The sequence below is a fragment of the Helicoverpa armigera genome, chromosome 15 (assembly GCF_030705265.1).
Source record: "Helicoverpa armigera isolate CAAS_96S chromosome 15, ASM3070526v1, whole genome shotgun sequence".
Lineage (NCBI taxonomy): Eukaryota > Metazoa > Arthropoda > Insecta > Lepidoptera > Noctuidae > Helicoverpa > Helicoverpa armigera.
Genome location: NC_087134.1, coordinates 6,813,900 through 6,837,180, shown reverse-complemented (window position 1 = coordinate 6,837,180; position 23,281 = coordinate 6,813,900). Strand labels below are relative to the sequence as shown.

Here is a 23,281-nt window from a genome sequence, read left to right as displayed (position 1 = left end):
AGCTATCGTTGGCATAAAGTAATTTGTTTTCTGAAAGATTTATCGACCGACGTTTGTTTGCTTGGACGCCCTAACCTCCATAATGACTTGTCCAATGTGAATAACTTTTTAGTCATAGATAACCCATTTATCAAGGAAGGCTATAAGCTACTTTTTATCTCGAATTATTCTCCCGAGACTTTGGTAAAACGATTGACAGTAGCTAGTAAAATATAAAATCAGATCAACATCACGACCGATTTACGACAGAACGCAAATATTCAAATACCTATCTTCTCCATGCATACTTTAGGGTTACTCTCCGATTGTGACATTTCCTCAGAGAGGAGGGATGATTTAGAGTAACGGTGAGACTGGTCTCGGGGGCTTGTGGCGACACCTCGTGTCAGAGATGGAATAATATCTATTTGTAGTTCTGTGTGAGTGAAATAGAGGTGTGATTGTTTTGTATTGGTGCGAAAGAGGTGTTATGAGTTTTGTGGCATTTTTGAAGTGTTTACGGGGAATACAAAAAAAATTACGTATCTAAAATATAAGATAATGAAATGAAATGAAATAATATAAAAAATATAAAAAAACAACTCGTTACATAAAAAAACCTTTCCTAATGGCACAATATTATTTAGGTATTTATTTTTCCCCAAATCACCATCGCAACTCATAAGTATGTTGACCGGGATTAAGCAAAAAAAGAACTCGTAACTCAAAACCTCAACAGGGGCTTTCGGGATTCGGTCAGTAAATGAAATATTCTGACGCATTGGCCTTTTTAATGAGGCCGTAAAGCATCGTTAGCGATCCTCAGCTATGCGGGATATCGATGACGGTGGAGGCGAGCCCTACTCATTATTCCTTTTTTCGAGGAAGCAACTCTTTCAGCGGTTGAAGCGCTTAATTGTAGAACACTTCATGTAGCTCTGATTTTTATAACGACCGGGCCTGCAGTCTCGACAAAGATAGCGATCGCTTAACGACAAAATTCGGTCGATAAGTCCTAACGATCCGATCGTAACGATTTTTGGTAGTCTCTACTGCCAAAACTATCGAGTGTCATCGCAAAGTTACCGAATATTTTCGGTAAGATAACGATTTATCGTTATGTCATAGAATTTCCTTGCGACAGTTTTTGACAGCCCGCTAAGTGATAGCTACTATCGATATCGTTCCTATATTTGTTTATTTTACGTCAGAAAATATTAAATAAATAGTAATTTAATAAATAATGGCTTCTGAATATTTAGCATGGGACTTAGTTGTGCTCGAGCACAGACGCGATGTGCTTATGGGTCGACAAATAGCACGAAACAAGCGAAACGATGAAAATCCCTTGGATTTGGAGGATGGCCAATTTCTTCAAATGTATAGAATTTCAAAGGAAATGTTTCACAGGCTACTAAGTGAACTGCGTCCATCTCTCCAAAGACGACGGCCTTACGGACTTTCTGTGGAGTCCCAAGTAAGTGTCTTTGCGACCTACCGTGCATAAATAATATTTCTATAATATATTTTTCTTATAACTAAGGTTGAACTTTTTAAATTTTCTTCTTATTAGATACTGACGGCACTCCGATTTTACGCATGTGGGTGCTACCAACAACCTGTTGGCTTGCAGTGGGGTTGTAGCATGAGCCAAAATCTGTTAGCCGAGTCATCCGGGCTGTAACTTCGGCAATAAATGAAAACTTTTAAGAAAATATATTAAATTTCCAATGACTCAAGGAGAACGCCATGCGGCAAAACAGAAATTTAGAAATGCCCCACAGCCATTCCCAGGGTAATTGGAGCCATTGATTGCACCCATATAAAAATTTTAGCTCCTAAGACCAATGAGGAGTCTTATGTGAGTGGTCACCATGAGGGCCATTCATTAAATGTGCAAGCTGTAAGTTGACCTTCAGTTCTATAATATCTAAAAATATTGTTTGAAAAATGTACTTACATATTTAATATATTACAGGTGTGTGACCCTGATCTTATTATTTTAAATATTAATGCTCGATGGCCAGGAGCGAGACATGATGCTCACATATGGGCAAATTCACCGGTGCGCTCAACAATGAAGCGACATTTTGAAAATGGGGACCGCCGTGCTTGGCTGCTTGGTAAATAAATGAACATTATAAATCTGCCTCGAAGAGGTTGCCCATTCGACTTCTGAAATTACTTTGTATTTTTAATCTTTTAGGTGATGATGGATATCCTCTGGAACCGTGGTTAATGACTCCCATAAAACATCAACAGCCTGGCACACCGGAATATAAATATACCGAAGCACACTGCTCAGCTAGGAACATCATAGAAAGATGCTTCGGTGTGCTAAAATCTGTGTTTAGATGTCTATCACACCAACGCCAGTTAATGTACGAACCCTATATGGCTGGCCTAATAATTAACGCATGTGCAGTGCTCCACAATATGCGGATAACATATAAATTACCGGAACCAGAGTCCACCACATCCATGCAGCTGGTGGATAATAGTAGATTCCATGATGATATGTTAGAAGTTACAGGTAACTTATGAACTGATTTTTTATTTTACTATGTATGTATACCTAACACCAATACATTTTATTTTTGTTATGCAGGTTCTGGGCGAGCTGTTGCAGAGCGCATAAGAAGAAGGCTAATTAACACTAGTTTCACATAATTATTATACTTTTTTCATTTATGTACTGTTTCAAATAAAAAACATTTTATATCATTTATTATTTTTATTTATGTAATTATTTATTGCGTCAGCTATTTTGTTTCCGACTTTTACCAATTGCAGCGTCGCCTCGGCTTGTACCTTGGCTGCCTCAGCCTGCATCTTGGCAGCATCTGCTTGCGCTTGAGCAGCAGTTGCCAGCATCTAAAAAACGTTGGATTTACTGAATGTGTCTTAATGTTCTCTAGCATGCTAGTGTGTATAATAATTAAGAGGAAATTTACACTATAACACACCTTCATTGTAGCAGCATTTGCTTCTGCAACTGCTAGAAATTCTCGTCGAGCTGCACTATATTGCTCAGAAACACTTTGGCGAGGATTCAGATCTGAAAATACCCAAAATTATTGGTATTGTAGGAATTATTGGCTGACCCACCTGCAGAACTAATGTTTTATTATAAATAAAATTTAAGCTTACTCCTCTTTCTTCTGGGTCTCTGTCGCAGTGGTGGTGTTGATGATGCAACAGTTTCTGTCCTTCTGCCACGTACTGCTGGAATTATCAATTATAACACATTAAATAAAAATCAATGAAAATAAACATAGGTGAGCAAAATAACTGCAACTTACTCATTTGTAGTACTGGCGACTGAGGGGCATCTTGCACTTGTTCTTGGATGGGTGGTGGTGAAGAACCAGCCGTTGCTCTGCTGTCATTGATTGCTAAAATATTTTGTTAATTAATATTTTGGTAACATTAGTGTACAGATGTATACACATAATAAAATATATTATAGCAGTAACCAACTAGTTACTAAAAACTCCAACTTACTTGTTTCAGTCGGTAACAATTCCACAAAATCTCTAGCTGTAATAAAATAAATAGTAACATTAAAATTAAAATAATTATATTTTGAATTGAGTACCTATTAATTTAAAAACTTACCCTGAGAATGAGGTAAGGTGAGAACCTCAGAGATTACCACCCCAGCCTCCATCTCATGTTGTAATAACTGTAAATAACAATAAAAGTATTTTTAGTGTTATCAACATTCAAAGATTGAGAATATTAAATTGTATTGAATACAATAATCACAACTTACATCTTCCTCTGGCATAGCGTCCGGGCAGTCTGTCCCAAAGGAATAATCTGCCCCAACTATTGAAATTATCCGGCTCTCGGCCTCGGTCAGGGGAGCAGTGCTGACGCCTCGGTTGCCGGTACGTTTTTGTTCTTTTTTTAATTTTGCCGCCTTACTGCAAGCGCGGCTTTTAAGTCTCTCAAACCTACAATTAGAATAATTAACTCAAGTAAATAATAAAAAACTGACGTGGCATGTACATGCTTATAATTAAAACCAATTCAATCTTTGAAAAGACTTACCGTCATCCACTGCTCTGGTGTCTTTCTAGACCCGTTAGGGAGATTATTGAGCTCCTCGGCAACCTCCCTCCAGCCCGTTTCGAAATTTTCCCGGCCCTGCAAGCCGGTAAATTTCCGCGTGTGCAAATATGGACGCGCTTCTAATATTGATAGTAGTGCATCAATTTGAGCGGGTGTAACACGAGGGCTACGCAGACGCTTACGCCTGAAACATTAAAGTAGTCATTATGTAAACACAGAATACTTCGGATGTATACAAAGTATTCAATTTAGTAAGTACCAAGAATAGGAATAAAAAATTCTCGTTGTAGATGTACTTACCTGACGCTCAAGCTGCTGGCACCCGGCAGGCCTGCGCCTGTTTCAATGACTTCACCGTCCATGAATAGTAATGAATACACCGTTCTCCTTTATTATTATTATAAATCAAACCAATGTTCAAGTGCACAAACAAACTTGACATTGACAGTTTGTTTATGTTCTATGTCTGTATTGCAAGTACGCAAACTATTAAGATCTTTAATATGTGTTTTCTTAAAAAACGGTATGTTTTACTTACACGGTTCGATGCAAAAAGTTTTAATATGATAAGGTTCATCTATTTTCTTTATAATTGTCAAAGGAAACAAAATTGGTTGTGCAAATCTTGTCTACCATTTCTCCCTATAATACAAGGATTTTTTTTACATGCAACATTTTAATACAAATTCACCGCACTATGAATACGGTTTTCGCTATCGTACCGACACGAATATGTCATGATAATTAGCGATGTTGCCCGCTATCTCGGCTGTCGAGACTTGCGTTTATCGTTACTGTCGTTATGGCAAGCGAATATTTTCGTTAATATTTAGCGACTGTCAGTTTGCGATCGAATCGCTATCTTATGTCGAGACTGCAGGCCCTGTAGTTTGAATCTGGCTTTGAATTTTATTATAAAGTCGTGTTAGTTAGAGGTGACGTTAAGATGTTCTTTGTGTGTTCTTATGTGTGTTTGTTTGTCTTTCCAGGTAAGTTTGCTGGTGTCATTAGTGCCTCATGGATTATGTATGTAAGTAAATATATTGTAGATGTTATGTGAATAAGTAGAAGATCATTGAAGGCCTTGCTGATCAGGGGAATTCGACTTTCCTCAATTAGATATTTCGTCAATTATTTGATTCGTCACTTTAACAAATACGGTCGACAGTAAAGCTATTACTTTGAAAATCCGGAGCGGCATAACTACTGAAGTATTTGAGCAGCATTTTCCATTCAACAATAACTGAACAAAACAACACAAAATCCAACCATTAAACAGCCCAAAAAAACTTACTTCGTCATAATTTTTAAACATCGACCACAAAAACAGGTCTAAACAGCAAACTATTTTTCATTAAGGCTCACCGGTTAGCAGGTAATTTCATTATTCTAGAAAGTGAAAATAGGGTACAACAGACGTGTTTACAACGTAGGACCGTAGAACAATTAGGTACCTATGTAGTCCATAGTACAGCGCGGCCAATTTGGAAGCCAGCCAATGGGAACGGGCCGATAACTGAATATGAGAGTGGACAAGTGATGTTAAGAACGTCAATGTCTTTGTGCAGGTTTTTGGAGCTAGTTTAATGAGATTTTTGGGTCCTTATAACTGTGGAGTTTGGTGTGCTCTTAAAAATGCTAAATTATAATAAAAAAAGAGCCGTGACAGACAGACAAAAAAGTGATGAAACACGATAGTGTTTTAGTTACTTCCTTTTTGGAGGCAGAACTGTGACAATTTTAAACTTTGAAGATTATGTTTTCCTAATGATTTATACTTGATTAGACAAAAATGTCTACAATACAGATAAATTAATCAGTAAATACCACCGTTTATGACGCTGACCACTAAGATAGTTCCTATTAAAAATTGCGAATTATGTACTTATGTTCTTACATAAGTCGGCTTAGCCAACAAATTTTAGCTGTTCGTACCAAACTTGAGCTATCCAATTTTAACTCCATGTTAGGTAAGTAAAATTTCAATGTTGACTTCAACATTTAGTTTAGAAAGTATCAAATTTAATTTCAAGTTACTCTCACGTTCTTTGTATTCGAGTAACCTACAAAGTCAAACTTAATTTTACTAGTTTAGTCTTGTGAATAGCTACATAAGTATATGATATTAGGTTTAATAATAATTTCGTTTTTAAGTGCCTACTTGCTTAGAAACAAAGAATTTCTAATATTTTATTCGTTCGTCTTACCTAATGTTTAATTGAAAACCTAGATATTATTTTCTATTCCTGAAGCGAACATATCGCGAATTTTAAACGTTACCATTATTCAGAATGTGTTGAGGGCAAAAAGATCAGTAGGTAAATTTATTTTATTGAATTCACTATAAAACAACTCTACTGCTATATATTGTAAGGAGATTCTATACTTTATGATACTTTAGTTGTTACCTACTTTACGACACTATGTGGAGTGCAGTCGACTGCTTTGGGATAATCTAGGAGATTCCTAACAAAAAATCCGATATTCGACCACTTTACTATCAAATAGGTACCTTTTATTTTGTATGCATAAAACAAAAGACAATCACATACACACACGTACATACTTATTCAAATTCATATAGGTACCTAATAAAGTTCCACACATTTCGCTCGCCTTTTGTTTTCATTGGCAGTACATTTGGGCGCGACAAAGTTAGCCAGCAAACTAATGCACTTAGAGGAACTAGTGAGCAATGGGCGGGACGCCTGCCTCTAGCGTGTTCCTACAAATGTCACCTGAGCACGATTACAATTAGCTTCTGTGTCTGTCTCGGTAGCGCAGAGTATTAATGATAAGTAGAGCGCTCGTTAAATGTGGTCGTTTTTGAGATGCCGTATTTATGGTGAGTCGAAAGAGATTTTTAGTCACTTTTTCAAATAGATAGTATATTCTCATTGAAAAACAGTTTCAACATAGGAAATGTGTGTTGTTCGAATCAAATATATAGGGTGACTGGTAAGCTTTTGACAATAAAAAAAGTTTCTTTGGAAAAGTTGTGTAATCAGGGGTAGAATCACGTGTTCAATGTATCGGTCACTAATTACCAGTCACCCTATATAATATGTACTGACATAAACTTGTTTTTAATTTAACTTTTATCAAAGTACTCATTTTAAAACCCGATTCGCAGCTGAAAATCATCAAAACCGAATATTACCTTACCTGAAACTAGAGTGTCAATAGCATTACCTAATACGGCGCTCACCATTCACACAAGTCACGCTTCCGCAGTCTCAGGTTGTCTCATTCATACCCTAAGTCGGGACTATTGTCTCTTGATTTCTGAACTGGAGCAAACTACGGGCAATAGTTATTAGCTGTGTATATATACATTTAGTAGTTTCTGTCGAGACTCTAATTTATAGATGCTTGCTCGAACCGAAGATTGTTGTCTGCATTTGTAAGTGATAGTTTGATTTGTATTTTGTAGGACTAATTCAATTTGTGGATCGAATTTCGGTATTTGTTTATCAGATTAGATTAGAACGTTGTCAGATTAATACGCGCGGTGTTTTGTCATGCGATTTTTTTCTTTGAATTAGTCTTAAACATACGCATTTAATTTTACACAGCGTGTATGTTGTATTAGTAACAATATAGTAACAAAAACAATAGAATTTACTTTTTATTTCAGCACGAAACGGCGTGTAAATTTTAACAATAAAACTTTTTGCGTTAGTACAATAGGAAAATAGACCAGTCAAAAAATACACAACCATATTTCAGATGGATCGTTCTATTTGTTAATATTTGACACAGCGTAGGTATTTCAGCTAGAAAATATTCAAACTGTGGCTCAGCGCTGGGGGTTGGCTTAACGCGACAGTCAATCTTTTGAATTTATTTTATTTACTCGCCTGCCCGCCAAACAGTGGGCATTTTGCATTTTATTTCAACGTCTCTGTTGGAATAAAATCACGTTCCCACTGGATTCTTTGTTAGAATATTTCCAATAATATTGTAGAATTTTATTCAGTTTATTCAGCTTTAAGATAATTTCTACCTAATCGTAAGTACATTTAATATAATCCACAAAAACGGATTAACGAAAAATAAAGTCACCTCTATATCAATGTTCCAAAATTTCAAAAAAACTTTTTATATCAACCAAATTGATGGCAAAGAAATCATCAAGGCGTGTCACACTCTAAAGGACAAAACATAGAATAATATCACCACGCCAAAGGACGCGTCTTCCTAATGAGATACTGTGATTTCCCCATAATTACGAGCTGGTTGGACAGAAGCCGTTAAACTGACGACGTCAATTTGTCATAGACAGAACTCGACTTCATATACCTCCTTGTTCTTACATAATTTATGTGTTATGTATAGGTTAGCGTGATACAGATGTTAATGAGAACAATTATTCCGTTTATATAGAGACACAATATATCATACAGGAGTGCCAGTGAATCTTGGTTAATTCTTTAAAATTTGTGAAAGAATTATCAAAAACCATTTATTAATCCACGAGTGCCAAACGGTCATCTCTATTATCTTACTCCAACACCCTATGTGACATAGCTTACCGTATGCAGCGGTTGCCGGCATGGCGAGTTTCCAGCGACCACGACTTACGGCAGCCATTGCTGTCAAACGCACGTGTTGTGTTCATTTGCGGCCTCTTAGCCTCTTGTGTAGATGCTAGTAAAAATCTTCTAATGTTAGGAGATAAAGAGGAATATATTGTTTTTGGCGACTATTCTGGTCTGTCATATATGGAGATAAAAATGTGGGTAGGTCTGCAATATTGTGCTGTTTATAGCAAAAATATTGGCAATGCACGTTTGAAAAAGTGTGTCGGTGGAAACTACAGCTGAAGAAGCAGAATTAAGCAGAGTGTATTTTCGGAAGATATGGAGAATCTTTAAATTGCAATTTTATCCTTATAATTGTGCACTTTCAAATTCTAGGTACATGTATGAAGGTTATAAAGCCAGTTAAAATTACAACAACGTTTCCACTCGACAATTCTTTAAAATATTCATAGTTTTTAACACTACCGACCAAAAACCACAATGTATCGAGTTGAGCTTAATATTTTACGAGATGTGAGGTTTTACTCGGCCACATATTCCAAATAAAATATAGGTTGCAAAGACTAGTAAAATAGGGTCATTTTAAAGCACTAACAAAGCTAATTTAATGCAGGACTTTGAAATATTCTCTTTGGTCTAGAAAATGTATGTGTTTAAAATACGGCGGGGCGTTTTGCACACTATTCAATTGGCCTCAGAGACGATCCTGAAGCCTGGATGATTACCGGAGAAAAATGTAATTCAATAAAGTGGTTTCGATCTCTATTAGGAGGAATTTGTGCACAACATCTTAAAATAAAATCACTTGAAGAGTTGCCTGCAATCGCAGCTTCATGATCTCCATTTAGAAATGTAATGCGGTAGAATGGCGACTGGTAATGTTCAAGCAAATGTATGTATGCTTGGTGATAAAGGAATTATGTTATAACTTATGGTTGTAAGTTAAATGGTGGAAAGCATATGATAATCATTTTGTGAACAGCAAACATAAACATTTAGCAAATCATTTCTTAAAAGAAAGTTTAAAAAATAAATATTGGAATAATTTTGCTTCGAGCCATAATTATTTTTAAATTTACATGAGTCTCTCATATAAATTCAAAATAAAATCGACTTCTCGTCCCTGCAGTATATTGCTTCCTGGTTTAATATTGCAAAGGTATTATGACAACCGAAGTGTCTGGATGTTACAAAATAACGTATTATGACATCAACATTTTAAAATGTAAGTAGTAAAAATCGAGTCGATATAAAAATATATTCAAGCCGACTTTGACTGTAAACATGCATAAAAGACCTTAAGTAAGTTACAACTGTTTTTTTAAAGGACATAGTCACAGAAACAACTTATTCTCCACCCATTTCTCTCCCAATAAAATCTTCTTCACTTTAAAAGGCAGCGGCAAATGAACCACAGCAACCAATAGCGCATTAAACCTGGTTAGTGCCTCTTGGCAACTGGCACCATCTGTTTGGGCAATTTGGCAAACTTTAAAACCAATACACCGTATTTCCTGCGCAATGGGACCTGTTGGTGCTAGAAGATATAGTTCGGACAATTGCCAGAAACAACGGAGAGGAAAGATTACGAATTCTCACATTATTTTCGTTTCTTGAAAATAGTTTGGAAATGTATATTGGGTTCTTGAAAGTCTCCTTAAAGTGATATATGTAAACTACGAGTATACTACATATGTAAATACAATATCCATCTGTAAATAAATATGTAGAAAGAATATTCAGCTGGATCTCTTAAACAATAGGTATACATTTTGGAACAGGCTATTGCTCATTTTGTAAAAAGAATGAAGCCAGTAAGCCAGCAGTTAGGATACCTAATCCGAATAAGTGCAGTACGGTCAAAAGTTTATGAACATTTGCAATTTCCGAAGCCGGTAAAAATATGAGAGCTAGAAATAGTTGAAGGTTTAATTAAACGTAGCCTTTTAGAAATCAATCGGCCCGAACATTCCACCTGTTTTATATACGTAAACACAGGGTGAGTGAGAGATTAGAGAGGGGCTATGTAGGATATCGATAAATTGATCATAGAATTGAAATAAATAAAATATAGAATAATAGAAAATATTCAATTTTATTAGTAGTTTTCAGTGTAATTTTATGCACATAACCTTCGTTTAATGTCTGAAAATTAAGTAATGACTTATATTTGATTCAAACAAAAAAAAGCTATTATTATTTTAAAAGAAAAGCTATTGCAAACATTTGTCTTGCTATGCACCCCAAAAACTAAGCTATAGACAATATCTTTATGAGAAAACTAAAACTACCAATTTAGGCAAAAAAACAGGACCACATATTAGCCGGTTGTTAAAGAACTTGCTAATGAGATTTTAAGTTTTGATGAAAGCCAAAACTCATTTAGAGAACCGTAGGTAACCTAGGTTTTACAAATTACCTAACTAGGGAAGGTAACCTAGGATTTACAAATTACCTAACTACGTTATAGGATAATAACATAAACAGGTTTATATTCATAACTAAAAGACCCGGTAGGTTAGGGTCACTCGAGGTCTATAAAGGTACAAAATCTCGGGGCACACACAACTTGATAGTGAATGGGTTAGCTAGAATATTAGCTGACTAAATAATGAGTTCGTGTGACCTTTCTATAAGTAAATGTGTTAAATTGGAACATTGTTCCATAGGTTGTAAAATTATTTCATTTAGAATTTTAGAAGGTTCTGATTACAACTTAAAAGTACAAAACTTTGAATAATATGATAGACATTTTAAAATATTCAACGTAAAGGTATTATGAATTGATTGCCCGAAAGATGATATGAATAAGAAATTATTGGACTACATTACATAAGTATGACGGCTAACAGGGAGGAATGAAAGTGGGAAGTATATAAGAATCGAACCCCAAATAACTTGGTAACAGGGCAGAAAGAAAAAGGAACGTAAAGGTTTTTAAATATTTTGAAAGCTGTAAATACCAAACATTACGATCCATTTTGAACGGTTATCAAACAACAATACTTAAATATGTAGGAGTAAACAAAGCTAGATCATAATGGACGTAAATAAATATATTTTCCAAATACACAATACTCCTATTATACTTACTAGGAGAAAGGAAATATGGCCTTTTTACGTGAATTGTAAAAAAAGTGGGAAAATGCGAAGATTCAGAACAAAAAAACGAAGGGGCAAAACCTATTGTTCGCGTAATTACCTATACTTAATGGAGAACGGTTTGGGGAAACTGAAATTTCCTCCCTAGAACGCTTTCATTTGTCGTGGGAACATTTTTAATGCCGAGCTAAGAATTATGACGACGACCGAAGACAATTTTCGTGAAGTTTATTTTGAGTACTTTAAAATGCAAGCCTTTGCTTTCTGGCTTCTTGCGTTTTAAATTCTATGAATTTTAAGTCACGTAAATTTATGATTTAGGAAAAAGGCTTCGGGGAAGACGCGTCCCAAATCTTGGCCTTCACAGTTGGCTTCCTCATTTATTTTGCCATCATACATTAAAGGGGAGCTGCATAAAAAATCTAACGACTTATTCGAAGCACTCGTGTCACTACTTTATAAATGCGTGAGTTTATCTTAAATATTATATTATTTTCAATTGAGTCTATTACGATTCTGGCCATGGACAATTAAATATCGGACAATAGATAATAATTGTAAGAGTTGAGCTGAAACTTCAGTAAAAACTAATCACAAACTATTCGGTCCTTTAAAATAGACTATCATAAATTATCACAATTTTGACGACAAAAGTATGAAAATAAATGAAGTACACAAAGTTAATTCTGTAAGCTGGTACTGAGCACACAGCATCTAGTGTTGTCCTCATCATTATCGACATGTCGACAAAGTGATGTCGCTATCTCGGGGTCTTTAATATTCACTAGTGATGCGCTTTTAACTATCACAGTTATATCGATAACTTTACTGTATTTTCATATCTCAACACTTACCTACCACTGTGATAGCTATCGAAGTAGTTACAAATTAAATTACACAAATAAAACCTATTATTTAACAGCGATTTGAGAGCATGTTCCACGAACAATAATTATAACAGCAAACGCCTGTTATATGAGACGGTAAACGTTGTGGCTAAACTGTTCACAGTGAAATATTATTTGGTATCACGTATATTGTGTTACGAAATATGAAACAACGTGTAAGTTCAGCTGTTCGTTGGTTTTATGGAACTATGTTTACACTTTATTTAACCTACATAGTAATTTTAGTGGCTAGCGAATAATTCTTGGTAAATGGCTGTTTCTAATGCACATATGAAATAATTCCTACTAACAGACCACTAAATTATGATAATTTTCAATTGATATGAACAACAAACGCATAATGTGCATTCATTAATGATTACCTCCTAATTTCATGAGTCTCCTGAATGGCAATAATTTGGTGATAATTTGACTGTTCATATTTAATGTTTATTATGTTATGTACTTTAATGTTTATTAATTTATCCTTATCTCATAATTAATTAATTAGTCAAATATATGAAAGATTAACCTTTGATAAAAATAAAATGAAAGTTTAATAACTAACTTCAATATCCAAAACATTCTTATCGATAACAACACAATTCCCATCACTACATCAACAAGAGATCTTAACATTAATGTGAAGGATGATCTGGATGTCGAGCACAGAAAGGGCGGTCCATGGGGAGTTAATTGGCACTACTAATAGTTCGGGTGCCGAACCAATGGGCGGTACTAGGAAATCCTGGTACAGAGCTCCATTCTCTATCGAGAACAATAGACGAAATGAGTTCGGAATTTTGTAAAGGTTTCGGCCGAAATTCGAAAAAGTTGTGAAAAGTTTTGATTATAACAGAATTTTAGGATTTTTAGCTACATTGTTTTATAAAGGGTAACTATTTTATACCTTAATTAATGATTTGTTTAAACAAATATGTCTTGTAAAGGAGGTTTTATGTATAGCTTATCACTTTAAGTATAAGCTTGTATTTAATCTTGTCTACGACTACAAAAATAGATACTAAAAATATTTATTTATCCATCCAGAAAATCCAATAACAAAAAATCTGAGGCAACTCCCAAAACTTATAAAAACTATAACAAAACAAACCCAAACTATGAAACAAAGATAATACGCCCTACATTTGTATTTTGAAACGCAAACGTTGCGTAAGAACGCACCCTGGAGACTCGCCCTGCATTCGTACGCGTACCTTAAATAATCCAACACTAGTAGCACAGTTCAAATACATTATCATGTAAACAGTTGTGAAGATACCTACTAACGTTGGTATCAATGTCACTCACACAAGCATGTGCTCGATGCACGACACTCAGTACTGACAGCACTGGTAGCACCGGTGAAAGCTCGTCGATGCACATGCGTTTGTGTCATTTTTAGGGTTCCATACCCGAAGGGTAATACGGGACCCTATTGTTTTCGCTCCTCTGTCCATCCGTCCGTCCGTCTGTCGCCAGGGTGTATCTCATGAACCGTGATGATAGTAAGAGAGTTGAATTATCACAGATGATGTATTTCTGTTGCAACTATAACAACAAACGCTGAAAACTAGAATAAAATAAATATTTTGGGGGGTCCCATACAACAAACGTGATTTATTTGCAATTTTTTTCTAAATAATGGTACGGAACCCTTCGTGTGCGAGTCCGACTCGCACTTGGCCGGTTTTTACGAACGTTTTTAGGTACCTTCACAACTGTACATCTATATTCTGTCCTGCCTAATATTAATTTCATTTTCAGTGTTCCCAAAGGCTTCAAACAATTGTTAGCACGTTGATTCTATCTGTTATTCCCAGTTGAATGAAAGGTGACACTTTAAAATAACATTGCGGGGTAAAAAGTGTAAGTTGGGTGTTGTGATAGCCATATCGGTGTAAACAGAGCATCAGAACACGCGAGCTTTGGGCTGGCGGTCACGCGATGGTACTTACATTATTTAGTGGTACTGCAAGGGATGAGCGGTTCACGGGGTTTTGGGTATTTTTTTTTGTGGGTTCTGGCTGTAAAATTGATTTATAGTTGTAGTTGTAGGAAGTTGAATAATTTAATTTTAATTACTATATCAGATTTGAGAATTGAAAAATATTCATATATCTCTACTAAACGTGATTTTGTTGTTCTATACAATTAATATATGATCGTCGCTTGAGCCCTTTTTCAGAACAAAAATTCTGACTCTCACTTTAATTTAAATGGCTACGGAGGTATGCTAACACTTAAGTTAAAACTAAAGTAAGAAGCGTATAAATTCCAACTGCTGCAAACAGCTTAGCTAGCTTTGTTCTGATTTTAGACATTAAGCCCAAGAAATGTTATTCAGTGCAAAACTTTATTTAAGTTAATTTTCACAACTTATGCAAGAAAAACTACATCTGGATTTATGTACGAAAAGGTAGCTTAAGAGAGATAATCTCTACAAATCTGTGCAAATATGAAAATTATTTGTTAGACAGATAGTCAAGCTATTTCTATGTGACTAAGCAATATTGTAGTTTAAATACTTTTTCAGATAAACTTAGCGTATCTGACCATTATCAGGTGTGAAAAAATGTACATCGATACAAGATTTATTGACAAAAGAAACGTGTTCGGAAGATTATGGAAATAATTTTCTATAAATAGGTATTTATAAAAAAATATGTCAATTCTCATTACTCAGTATAACTGAAAAGCTTACCTACAGAAAAGAAACATAAACATCGAAGTGAAATATAAAACTTTCCAGCAAATAATTTAAAGTACTGTAAAATCCTGAGTAAAGTTTACGACTGTTCTTAAAGTTTTGATATGCTTGAACCTAGATTGGATTGCAAAGAACCTTACTCTTAAGATATACAATATAAGCATGTTCTAGAAGCCCAAAAATATAATGAACTCAAATACTTTGTCTATTATAGGCATGAAATTTCTGATGATTTTCAATTGTTTATTTGTTAAAAGCAATAGACAACTGAATCCTGGAAGTACATAGAGCATTTATATAATAACACCGCTCGAAAAGGTTATATCGCCTTAAAAGTTACCCTACTTGTTGAATTTTAAAATCCCTTTTATAAACCATAATTTCAACACCTTATAATCCTTTATTTATGTCTTACTTAACCGCAGCGAGTTGCTATTTATCTTGTCTAATTTATAGAAATTCTGGTTAGGTATAACGCCTATATAATATTTCATAGTGACAGCCGGAAAACATAAAGAACAGTGAATCTAGCTCGAGTTTTTTGTGAAATATGTAGTTTTTTAGCAAAATTTTATAGATAGGAACTATTTTTTGGGTAATATTTATGGAAATTCAAATAATTACGAATTTTGAAATCATTTTCAATGGATATTACTAAGTAACTCCCTAAGCAATAATCGCTTGTATTCCATTTTTTTCACAATTCTCAATTTTACCGAAATAGGTTACCTACATAAGGTTTAATCAAAGTAGGGCCCACAAAGTAGCAAAACCTACAAAACAAAAACATACAAACGTATTAAAATAAGCAATACGCGATACGTATGACTAAGTTAGAATAATTTCATGAAACTCAATTTTATTTCCATCACAAAGTTGTATGTGCGAAGGTAATTCTAAATTCATTGCGCCATCGCCTACCCAATTAGAATAATAAACAAGAAGCAAGAGTACGTTTTTACTATCAAATCATTTGCTTATTTTATGAGGATGTGTCTCTTTTAATGTTCATATTTAGGTACTTATATCCTGGCGTATTTCGTGGTCTTTTACAATGGTGTATTAAATAATGTTGGAAGGTGTAAAAACAGCAGAAATGACTAAATTCTACAAATTACATTCAACAAAAATGCTCAAAAATAATAATTATAGTTGATGGTTTTTCCTATACATAAAGTAAAAATCCATCTTAATTCGAATAATTTTATAGAATAATTTCTGTATACGCATAAGCTAATTGTGAACTGAAAAAATCTCCGGTAGATGGACTGTATGCAACAGTGCAAATTATTGCTCTTCTAGTGTACATCCTATCTAAAAAAATATATTTTTTATTAATTACAATACAAAGCAAACTTTCACCACAACATTATCGATAACCTCTCATAACTTAAACCACAGTCCCCGATTAATTCAGTTACAACACCAAATGGGTGCAGTACAACCAATGAAACAGAACTATGTACATACCTACTACAGTTTCACGTGCGCCCATTGTGCGAAAGTGTGGCCTACAAGTTGCGACGCCTAGTTTTTTATGCTTTTACCCCTTTCATTTTCCACTGAATGCTCTTTTTTTGTAAATAATAAAATATAGTGAACTGGTTGTTTGAGGTTTATAAAGCTAATACTCTGGATTGTGTATGTTTTCTGTTATTTACAAGTCTTTGTTAGATGCTGTTTTTATTTTGTTTTCTGTGTTTTGTTGTATTGGAATTGTTGTAACCGCAGCTTGTAAGGTTGTTTAACTACACAATATAATGGCTTTATTAATGGTTACATTTATTCAAAGATTTCTGACGTATATTTCATAATAGTTTTTCTTTATTGGCTAAAACAAAGATGAACTATCTTGAATTGGTTTATTTATGGAAACCAAGTTAGTTTGATAGCCCTATTCGGAGAGCTGACTCTTGGGAGTATAGAGCTGTAGGATCTCTTAGGAAACCCCTAGTTTTGTAGGTATGAAATTCAGAATTCAAGAATTAAGTAACCTCGGATTACAGCTGCTATTCTATATCAAGTCTCAGCAAATCATGAAACTTACAGTTCTGACTTACTCCTCCGAGCCTTTTTCCCAACTATGTTGGGGTCGGCTTCCATTCTAACCGGATTTAACTGAGTACCAGTGCTTTACAAGAAGCGACTGCCTATTTGACCACCTCAACCCAGTTACCCGGGCAACCGAATACAGTTCTGACTTACAAAGTTTCAATAAAAAATATTACTACCAAAAACGCTCCCAAACGAAAAAATTGCTTGTAATTCTTTACAGAATTACCACGAAGCAATAAAATCCACGGGAACGAAGCCCCAACGATACAATAGCGGTTAATTACAACCGTGTACTCACCATAACTGTCCAATTAAGAGGACGAATTGGAATTTTTGGCGCCAAGGATGTCAATTTTTCTCAGTAAATACAAAACAGATCAAAATACAACTTGGTTACCTGAAAGTTCATGATATAAGCCTTATTTTGTTAGTTGTAGAAACATGATTAGGTAACTTTTATAACAGAGAAAAATATATCAAACATACCTCTTTTTAAAAAGAGATTCACATATTATGGGCAAACGGGACCGATTTAAGCCTCTTAACTTTTTTAGTAGTTGAGTATATACATACTCTTTAAAATGGTAGTAGGAATTTTTATTAAATTATCATTTCTAAATATTAAAATTACAAAACCATTTTGTCGCTTACGACTTTTAGTTATAAGCTAGCGCGCGTATTGTTATCCTCGCCCCGCTCAGACGCTCCGACCCCTTTTGGCGCCTTAGATGCGCGTGCCGGTTATGGAATTATTGTTGACCACTTCCTCGCCTTAAGTACATAATTGCTATGCTATCACATGCTATCACATTTTATCATTCGGATAGTAAAGCTTTGAACTAAATTGACGTTTGTGTTTATTGCGCGGAAATAATACGTCTGTAATTTGTTTTGATTTGAATTTGATTGCGATAGTTTAGTGTAGTGCGATTGTCACTTGTTTTAGTTGATTTGTGGCAGAAAATAAATTGTGATACTACAGACTTTAAACAATAATATTTTATAAAACGGGTCCCGTTTGTTATTAGGTACTAAGACTTAGCTGTCCGCCCATCTAGAGGTATGAACAGGCTGTATCCCTAAAACCATGTAAGCTAGACATCAATCATCTGCTTAAAGGCAGTTTTAAAATCGGTAAAAATCAAACATACTTAGCTGTTAAATATATACAAATGTGATACTATTTCAAATACAATTAAACCAGGCCAACTTTTACATACAAATGAAGGGACACAACCAGGGGATACAATAGATTTAGGTTATCAATAGGGGAGGGCCAGGTGAAGAACCCACAAAATGTCACGAGTGATGGAGAGCATGAGGAAGTAAGGCTGCGGCCAGAGTATAGTATTTTGAAAAAGAGGTTTTAAATGAAATTCAGGTGTATGTACTTTATAATGATAAAGTAATCACTCTAGTTTTTATTTAACTGGTTGTACCTACATACATCTCGTAATAGCTAGAGCGACAGTCTAGCGATAGTTATTCTTTCGAATCGTGGTAGGTGCAAAACACACTGCGTTTGTCTGTTAGAAAGCCGGATGTTAATAAAGACACACTGAAATATTAATGTTCAACTAATTTAATAACTATTATTTGACCGGGTTTAAATTTTTTGACAGTTACTACATTATGTTCATTCATGATTATAGTTATAATAAATAATATAAATATGTGTGTGGTATCTAAATATATTATTATCAAAACACGAATCCCCACTATAAACAAGTTAACCATAAAAGCTGACAATGTTTCAGTGAAATCGCTCACAATTACCTATTATCTGACAAAATTGCCTTCCGTATATAAGGCTTGCGAGGCCGCCCAGAGGTTGGGCCGAATATGGGTCGCTGGGGCACTCAGGAGTCGGTACATACAGGAATAAGAAATATAGGCAAAGAAGGAACTAGATACAATTATGATTTAAAATATGATTCTGAAAGGACTACGTAACATGTACGAAACATAACGACCTCGAAAAATATAACTTTTAAAGAATTGGTTGTGATTTCATTACTTAGGACATTGTTTGAAAATAATGCATTTTTTGACGTATGTTGCCAATAGTAGATATATTGATATCTCTGTGTTTCTATATACTTAATATCATAATTTTAATAAAAAGTAAATTACATTCACATCATATTTTAAATAAATCAAAAATCATAATCTCTGATATTGATAAAAAGAAAGTCACTCAAAATAAAAATCACAGTTACAACGAAAGCTCGTCACCGTCATGTGAAATAATAATTAAGAATAATATGCAGTCGATAAAGGATTTATCGATGTATGAATAATATTCATTATAAACGGATTACGTATTGCATTCAGTGAACTTTTCACATGTATTACGGTATTGGACATTCACGTATTTCAGAGATCGCCAACCTTTCAGGCCCGAGGGTGATTAATTGTCCGTGTATTACATTTTATCTTTTCATACAGAAATCTCTGTTAGGTCATTTAAGAATACATTTATTTCGAAAATGTTTCGTTAAAACTTTTATAACATTTATTACTGTTACAGTCTCTTTATCGTCCCACTGCTGGGCACAGGCCACCTCTCACACGGAGAAGGATTGAGCATTAATCACCACGCTTGCTCAATGCGGGTTGGTAACTACAAACTTTATAGTCCAGGTTTCCTCAAGATATTTTCCTTCACCTTTTAATCAGCCATTGATGTGTAAGATATACTTAGAAAGTACATACAAATTTAGAAAAGTGGCATTGGTACTTGCCTGACCTGGATTCGACCACCACGACTTTTTAAATAACATGTGCGTATGGTATTAAAAAACCTTAATATTAGTTTCAAAACAGTTCCTTAAATGGAATTGAAAGACTATTATTTTTATATTGCTTAGATACAATATTTTAGTAATTTATATGATCCCTTTTTCAAATACTTGCTTTATGTTTGGTACCCCAAACGTCGATAAATTGATATGATATTAATATAAATATACAGCCGTCACTCAAAAGAACATTTTTATTCGAAGTTTATCGAGTGGAACCGCTTATTAAATATTTTGTGAATTATATGAATACACAATGTTGTAACTGAAAGATTTACATAGCCGACAATGAAAATCCTACCAATATTGTTATGTAGGTATATTGTTATGTTTTACTTGATTGACAAGCTTTTGATATAGTTAAATCACTGAATAATCGATCTTTAACATCGCTTCGAAATATCTTCAGTAGCCCAACGCAACGCATGCCTACCGTAATAAGAACTAAAAACTTCTTAAGTAGCAAAACGCGAGATAATACATACAAGTTAAACTGAGAACCTCCTAAATTTTTTTTAAGTCGCTTAAAAATAGCTTATACCCCGGGCACATCAATTTAACAATTTTTCTTCCAGTAGTAACCGGAAAAAGTTATGCAAATCACGTTTTTGTCCTTACCAAAACTTCCTTAGCAACAACGTCTGTCCCGTAGAAGAAAAATGTTTAGTTACATATCTATACCTATCTAGAGGTACATCGATATTGTAATTATGTGACAGATCCCAAGAGAATTAATATGATCTCAATAAAATCTTTTGTATACGACCATCATTAGCTAAACATATACATAATAATATAGTATATGTATAATAGCTAGCTCTTAGCCAAAGTATTCTAGAGGTTAGCAAATAGAAGTAATTTATTATTTATCTAAGTGTATTTACTGATATACTACTATTATAATTCAGATGAATAATTGGGAAAATAATTTAGCTATTGGCATATTATGTCATAGATATCCTAGGATATCCTATTATTCTTGTATTTGAACTACAATAGATTAAGTACTTACGTAAGGCTTTTTATTTAGTGCCAAATCATCGAATGAACCCTCTCACTGTTGGTGCAGCGTGAGTTAGTGTCAGACTCTTACTGACTAAAACCCACCATGGTCCTTCTGGAGCCTTTTGTTTATCAGGGCCGCGGTAGCTGTTTGGAATTACTATAGCCCTTATGTGCAAGGGTAAAAAGGGCTTCCCGGATTTTAGGGAATGCTATCCTTTGTAAATATTGACATAAAAAAGTGCTAATCCAATTAGCCTACTTTCAATAAATGATTTTGACTTTGACTTTGCCTGACTACATAATTAAGAGTCACGATGGCGTCATTCGGACATAGTATGTATCTCATCTCTCGAGCCTTTTCGCAACCATGATATGGTCGGTTTCCAGTCTCCTGCATATGTTGGGAACGTAGCATGTTTTGGCAAAATTTTCCCTGTATCCATGAAGTCAGATTAGATTAGTTATGAAGCAAATCGAAGTCAAAGTCGATTAGATAGGATGAAAATTCGTCAAAGTGCATTCGAGCACTCTACAAATTTTGGTTTGCTTTGTATAAAATCGTATTTCAATTTAGTCTGATCCGTTTACTGCGGTGGGAATTGTAGTGGCTAGTCGATGCATAGCTTTGTACTCTGGTGTACCTTGCATTAAAATGTTTGTTACTTGTTACACTGAAAGGTATTTTGATTTACCTGAAAGCTCAAACTTAGGCAACTAGAATCAAACCTGTTTATAACTTTTGACGTACATAAGTGCTTGTAATGGCCTAAATGAAATAAATGTTTTTGAATCAAGAATCAAGAATTTTGACTCTGATCATTTTTATCAAATACATATTTCAGTTACTCTACAACAAGTAAACGTGACTAATTAAAAAAAACCGATCCCTTGATCTTCGAAAATTTACCAAAAACTAATTTTCGATCCCTCGTGTCCGTTTTTTTCATAATCTCTCTTGGGCCGGTTTACCTGGCAGAGTAAGGCTTAAAGATTACTCGGGGGTCCTTAAGAGATTTCCGGCTTACACGACTCAGCTTCACCGTCTTAGTGAACTATGTCACTTTGCACTGAAAACATCACCGATGGCATTTATCACTCGAGAATTGAGATCACTTAATCTATTTATAACTAGTCAAATATGAACCCTAAAATATTTACCAAAAATAATTATGTATAAAAAGTACATAGGTGGGTATATTATTTTTAAAACGTATTGTAAGTAATTATAGATGTTATCCTACAATGCAATCACCACACGCAAACTTGAAAAAAAAAACGCAATCAAATAAAAAAACAAATGAAAATCATTTCACAAAACGACACACAACCCACGCCTTAATTAAAAGAAATAAAATAAAAGTTTATCTTTCATTCACAAATACTACGCTGAAAATACTCACGGAGAGATAAAATTTAAAAAAAAGTATGCAGACCATTCGTTGTTTACCGGGAATTCTGTCTGGCTGCCGTAATCCGTTACCTGGAAATGTGTCTGGGAAGTTGTCTGGATGTGTTACAGTGTAAATACACTTGGTAAACAATAGTGAGGTGAATTGCAATCAATTTATTTGCAAGTGTTATACAATATTGCGGGAATTACACGAGACATTGCATTTATTGCTCTTGACAAATATAGATATTAATTTGTAGATTTTGTAGCTGCAATTATTATTTTGTTTAATATCTTTGTCTAACGTTGTGAAAATGTTAATATGTAATTACAATTTCAAACACATGATTCACACATGTTCAGTTCGGTTTGTGTGAAGCTTTTTTAAGTTCTCTGTTCAAACTCAAACTCAAAAATATTTATTCCAAATAGGCCTATGACAGCTCTTTCGAAACGTCTGTTAGGTGCACGGTTCCAAAGAGTTGGTCTCATGGAGAAGAACCGGCAAGAATGGACACTCTTTTTAAAAGAAATAAAATTAAATACAAACATACAGTTTGTTCTCTTGCAGTTTTGAGTTTTTCGAAATGTACTCAAACCGCTTCGGATCCACCTCTATACCTGGCGATGCACTATGCTGTGTTCTCTAATCGTCTAAAATAGGACCACCCATTTTTACGATACTTCGTAATATTCCCAAATCTCATGACTATCCAACTACTTAAAAGGTC

The 23,281-nt window shown here is 34.5% G+C and overlaps 3 protein-coding genes across 9 annotated transcripts in view; 2 read left to right on the top strand and 1 right to left on the bottom strand.

The window, feature by feature from the left end:
* Ih (I[[h]] channel) overlaps nt 1–23,281 on the top strand; it is a 248,749-nt gene that overhangs the window by 102,873 nt on the left and 122,595 nt on the right. The gene's annotated exons all lie outside the window — the stretch shown is intronic.
* LOC135117803 (putative nuclease HARBI1) lies at nt 1,778–2,703 on the top strand. Its single transcript, XM_064037968.1, has 4 exons — nt 1,778–1,882; nt 1,958–2,102; nt 2,186–2,512; nt 2,588–2,703. The coding sequence occupies exons 2-4, from the start codon at nt 2,057–2,059 to the stop codon at nt 2,647–2,649; spliced, it is 435 nt and encodes a 144-aa protein (XP_063894038.1). The 5' UTR covers nt 1,778–1,882; nt 1,958–2,056; the 3' UTR covers nt 2,650–2,703.
* On the bottom strand, nt 2,694–3,931 carry LOC135117802 (uncharacterized). The gene is made up of 7 exons (XM_064037967.1): nt 3,755–3,931; nt 3,598–3,664; nt 3,484–3,519; nt 3,282–3,374; nt 3,130–3,204; nt 2,946–3,037; nt 2,694–2,853 (listed from the first exon to the last, which is right to left on the bottom strand). The coding sequence occupies exons 1-7, from the start codon at nt 3,767–3,769 to the stop codon at nt 2,701–2,703; spliced, it is 531 nt and encodes a 176-aa protein (XP_063894037.1). The 5' UTR covers nt 3,770–3,931; the 3' UTR covers nt 2,694–2,700.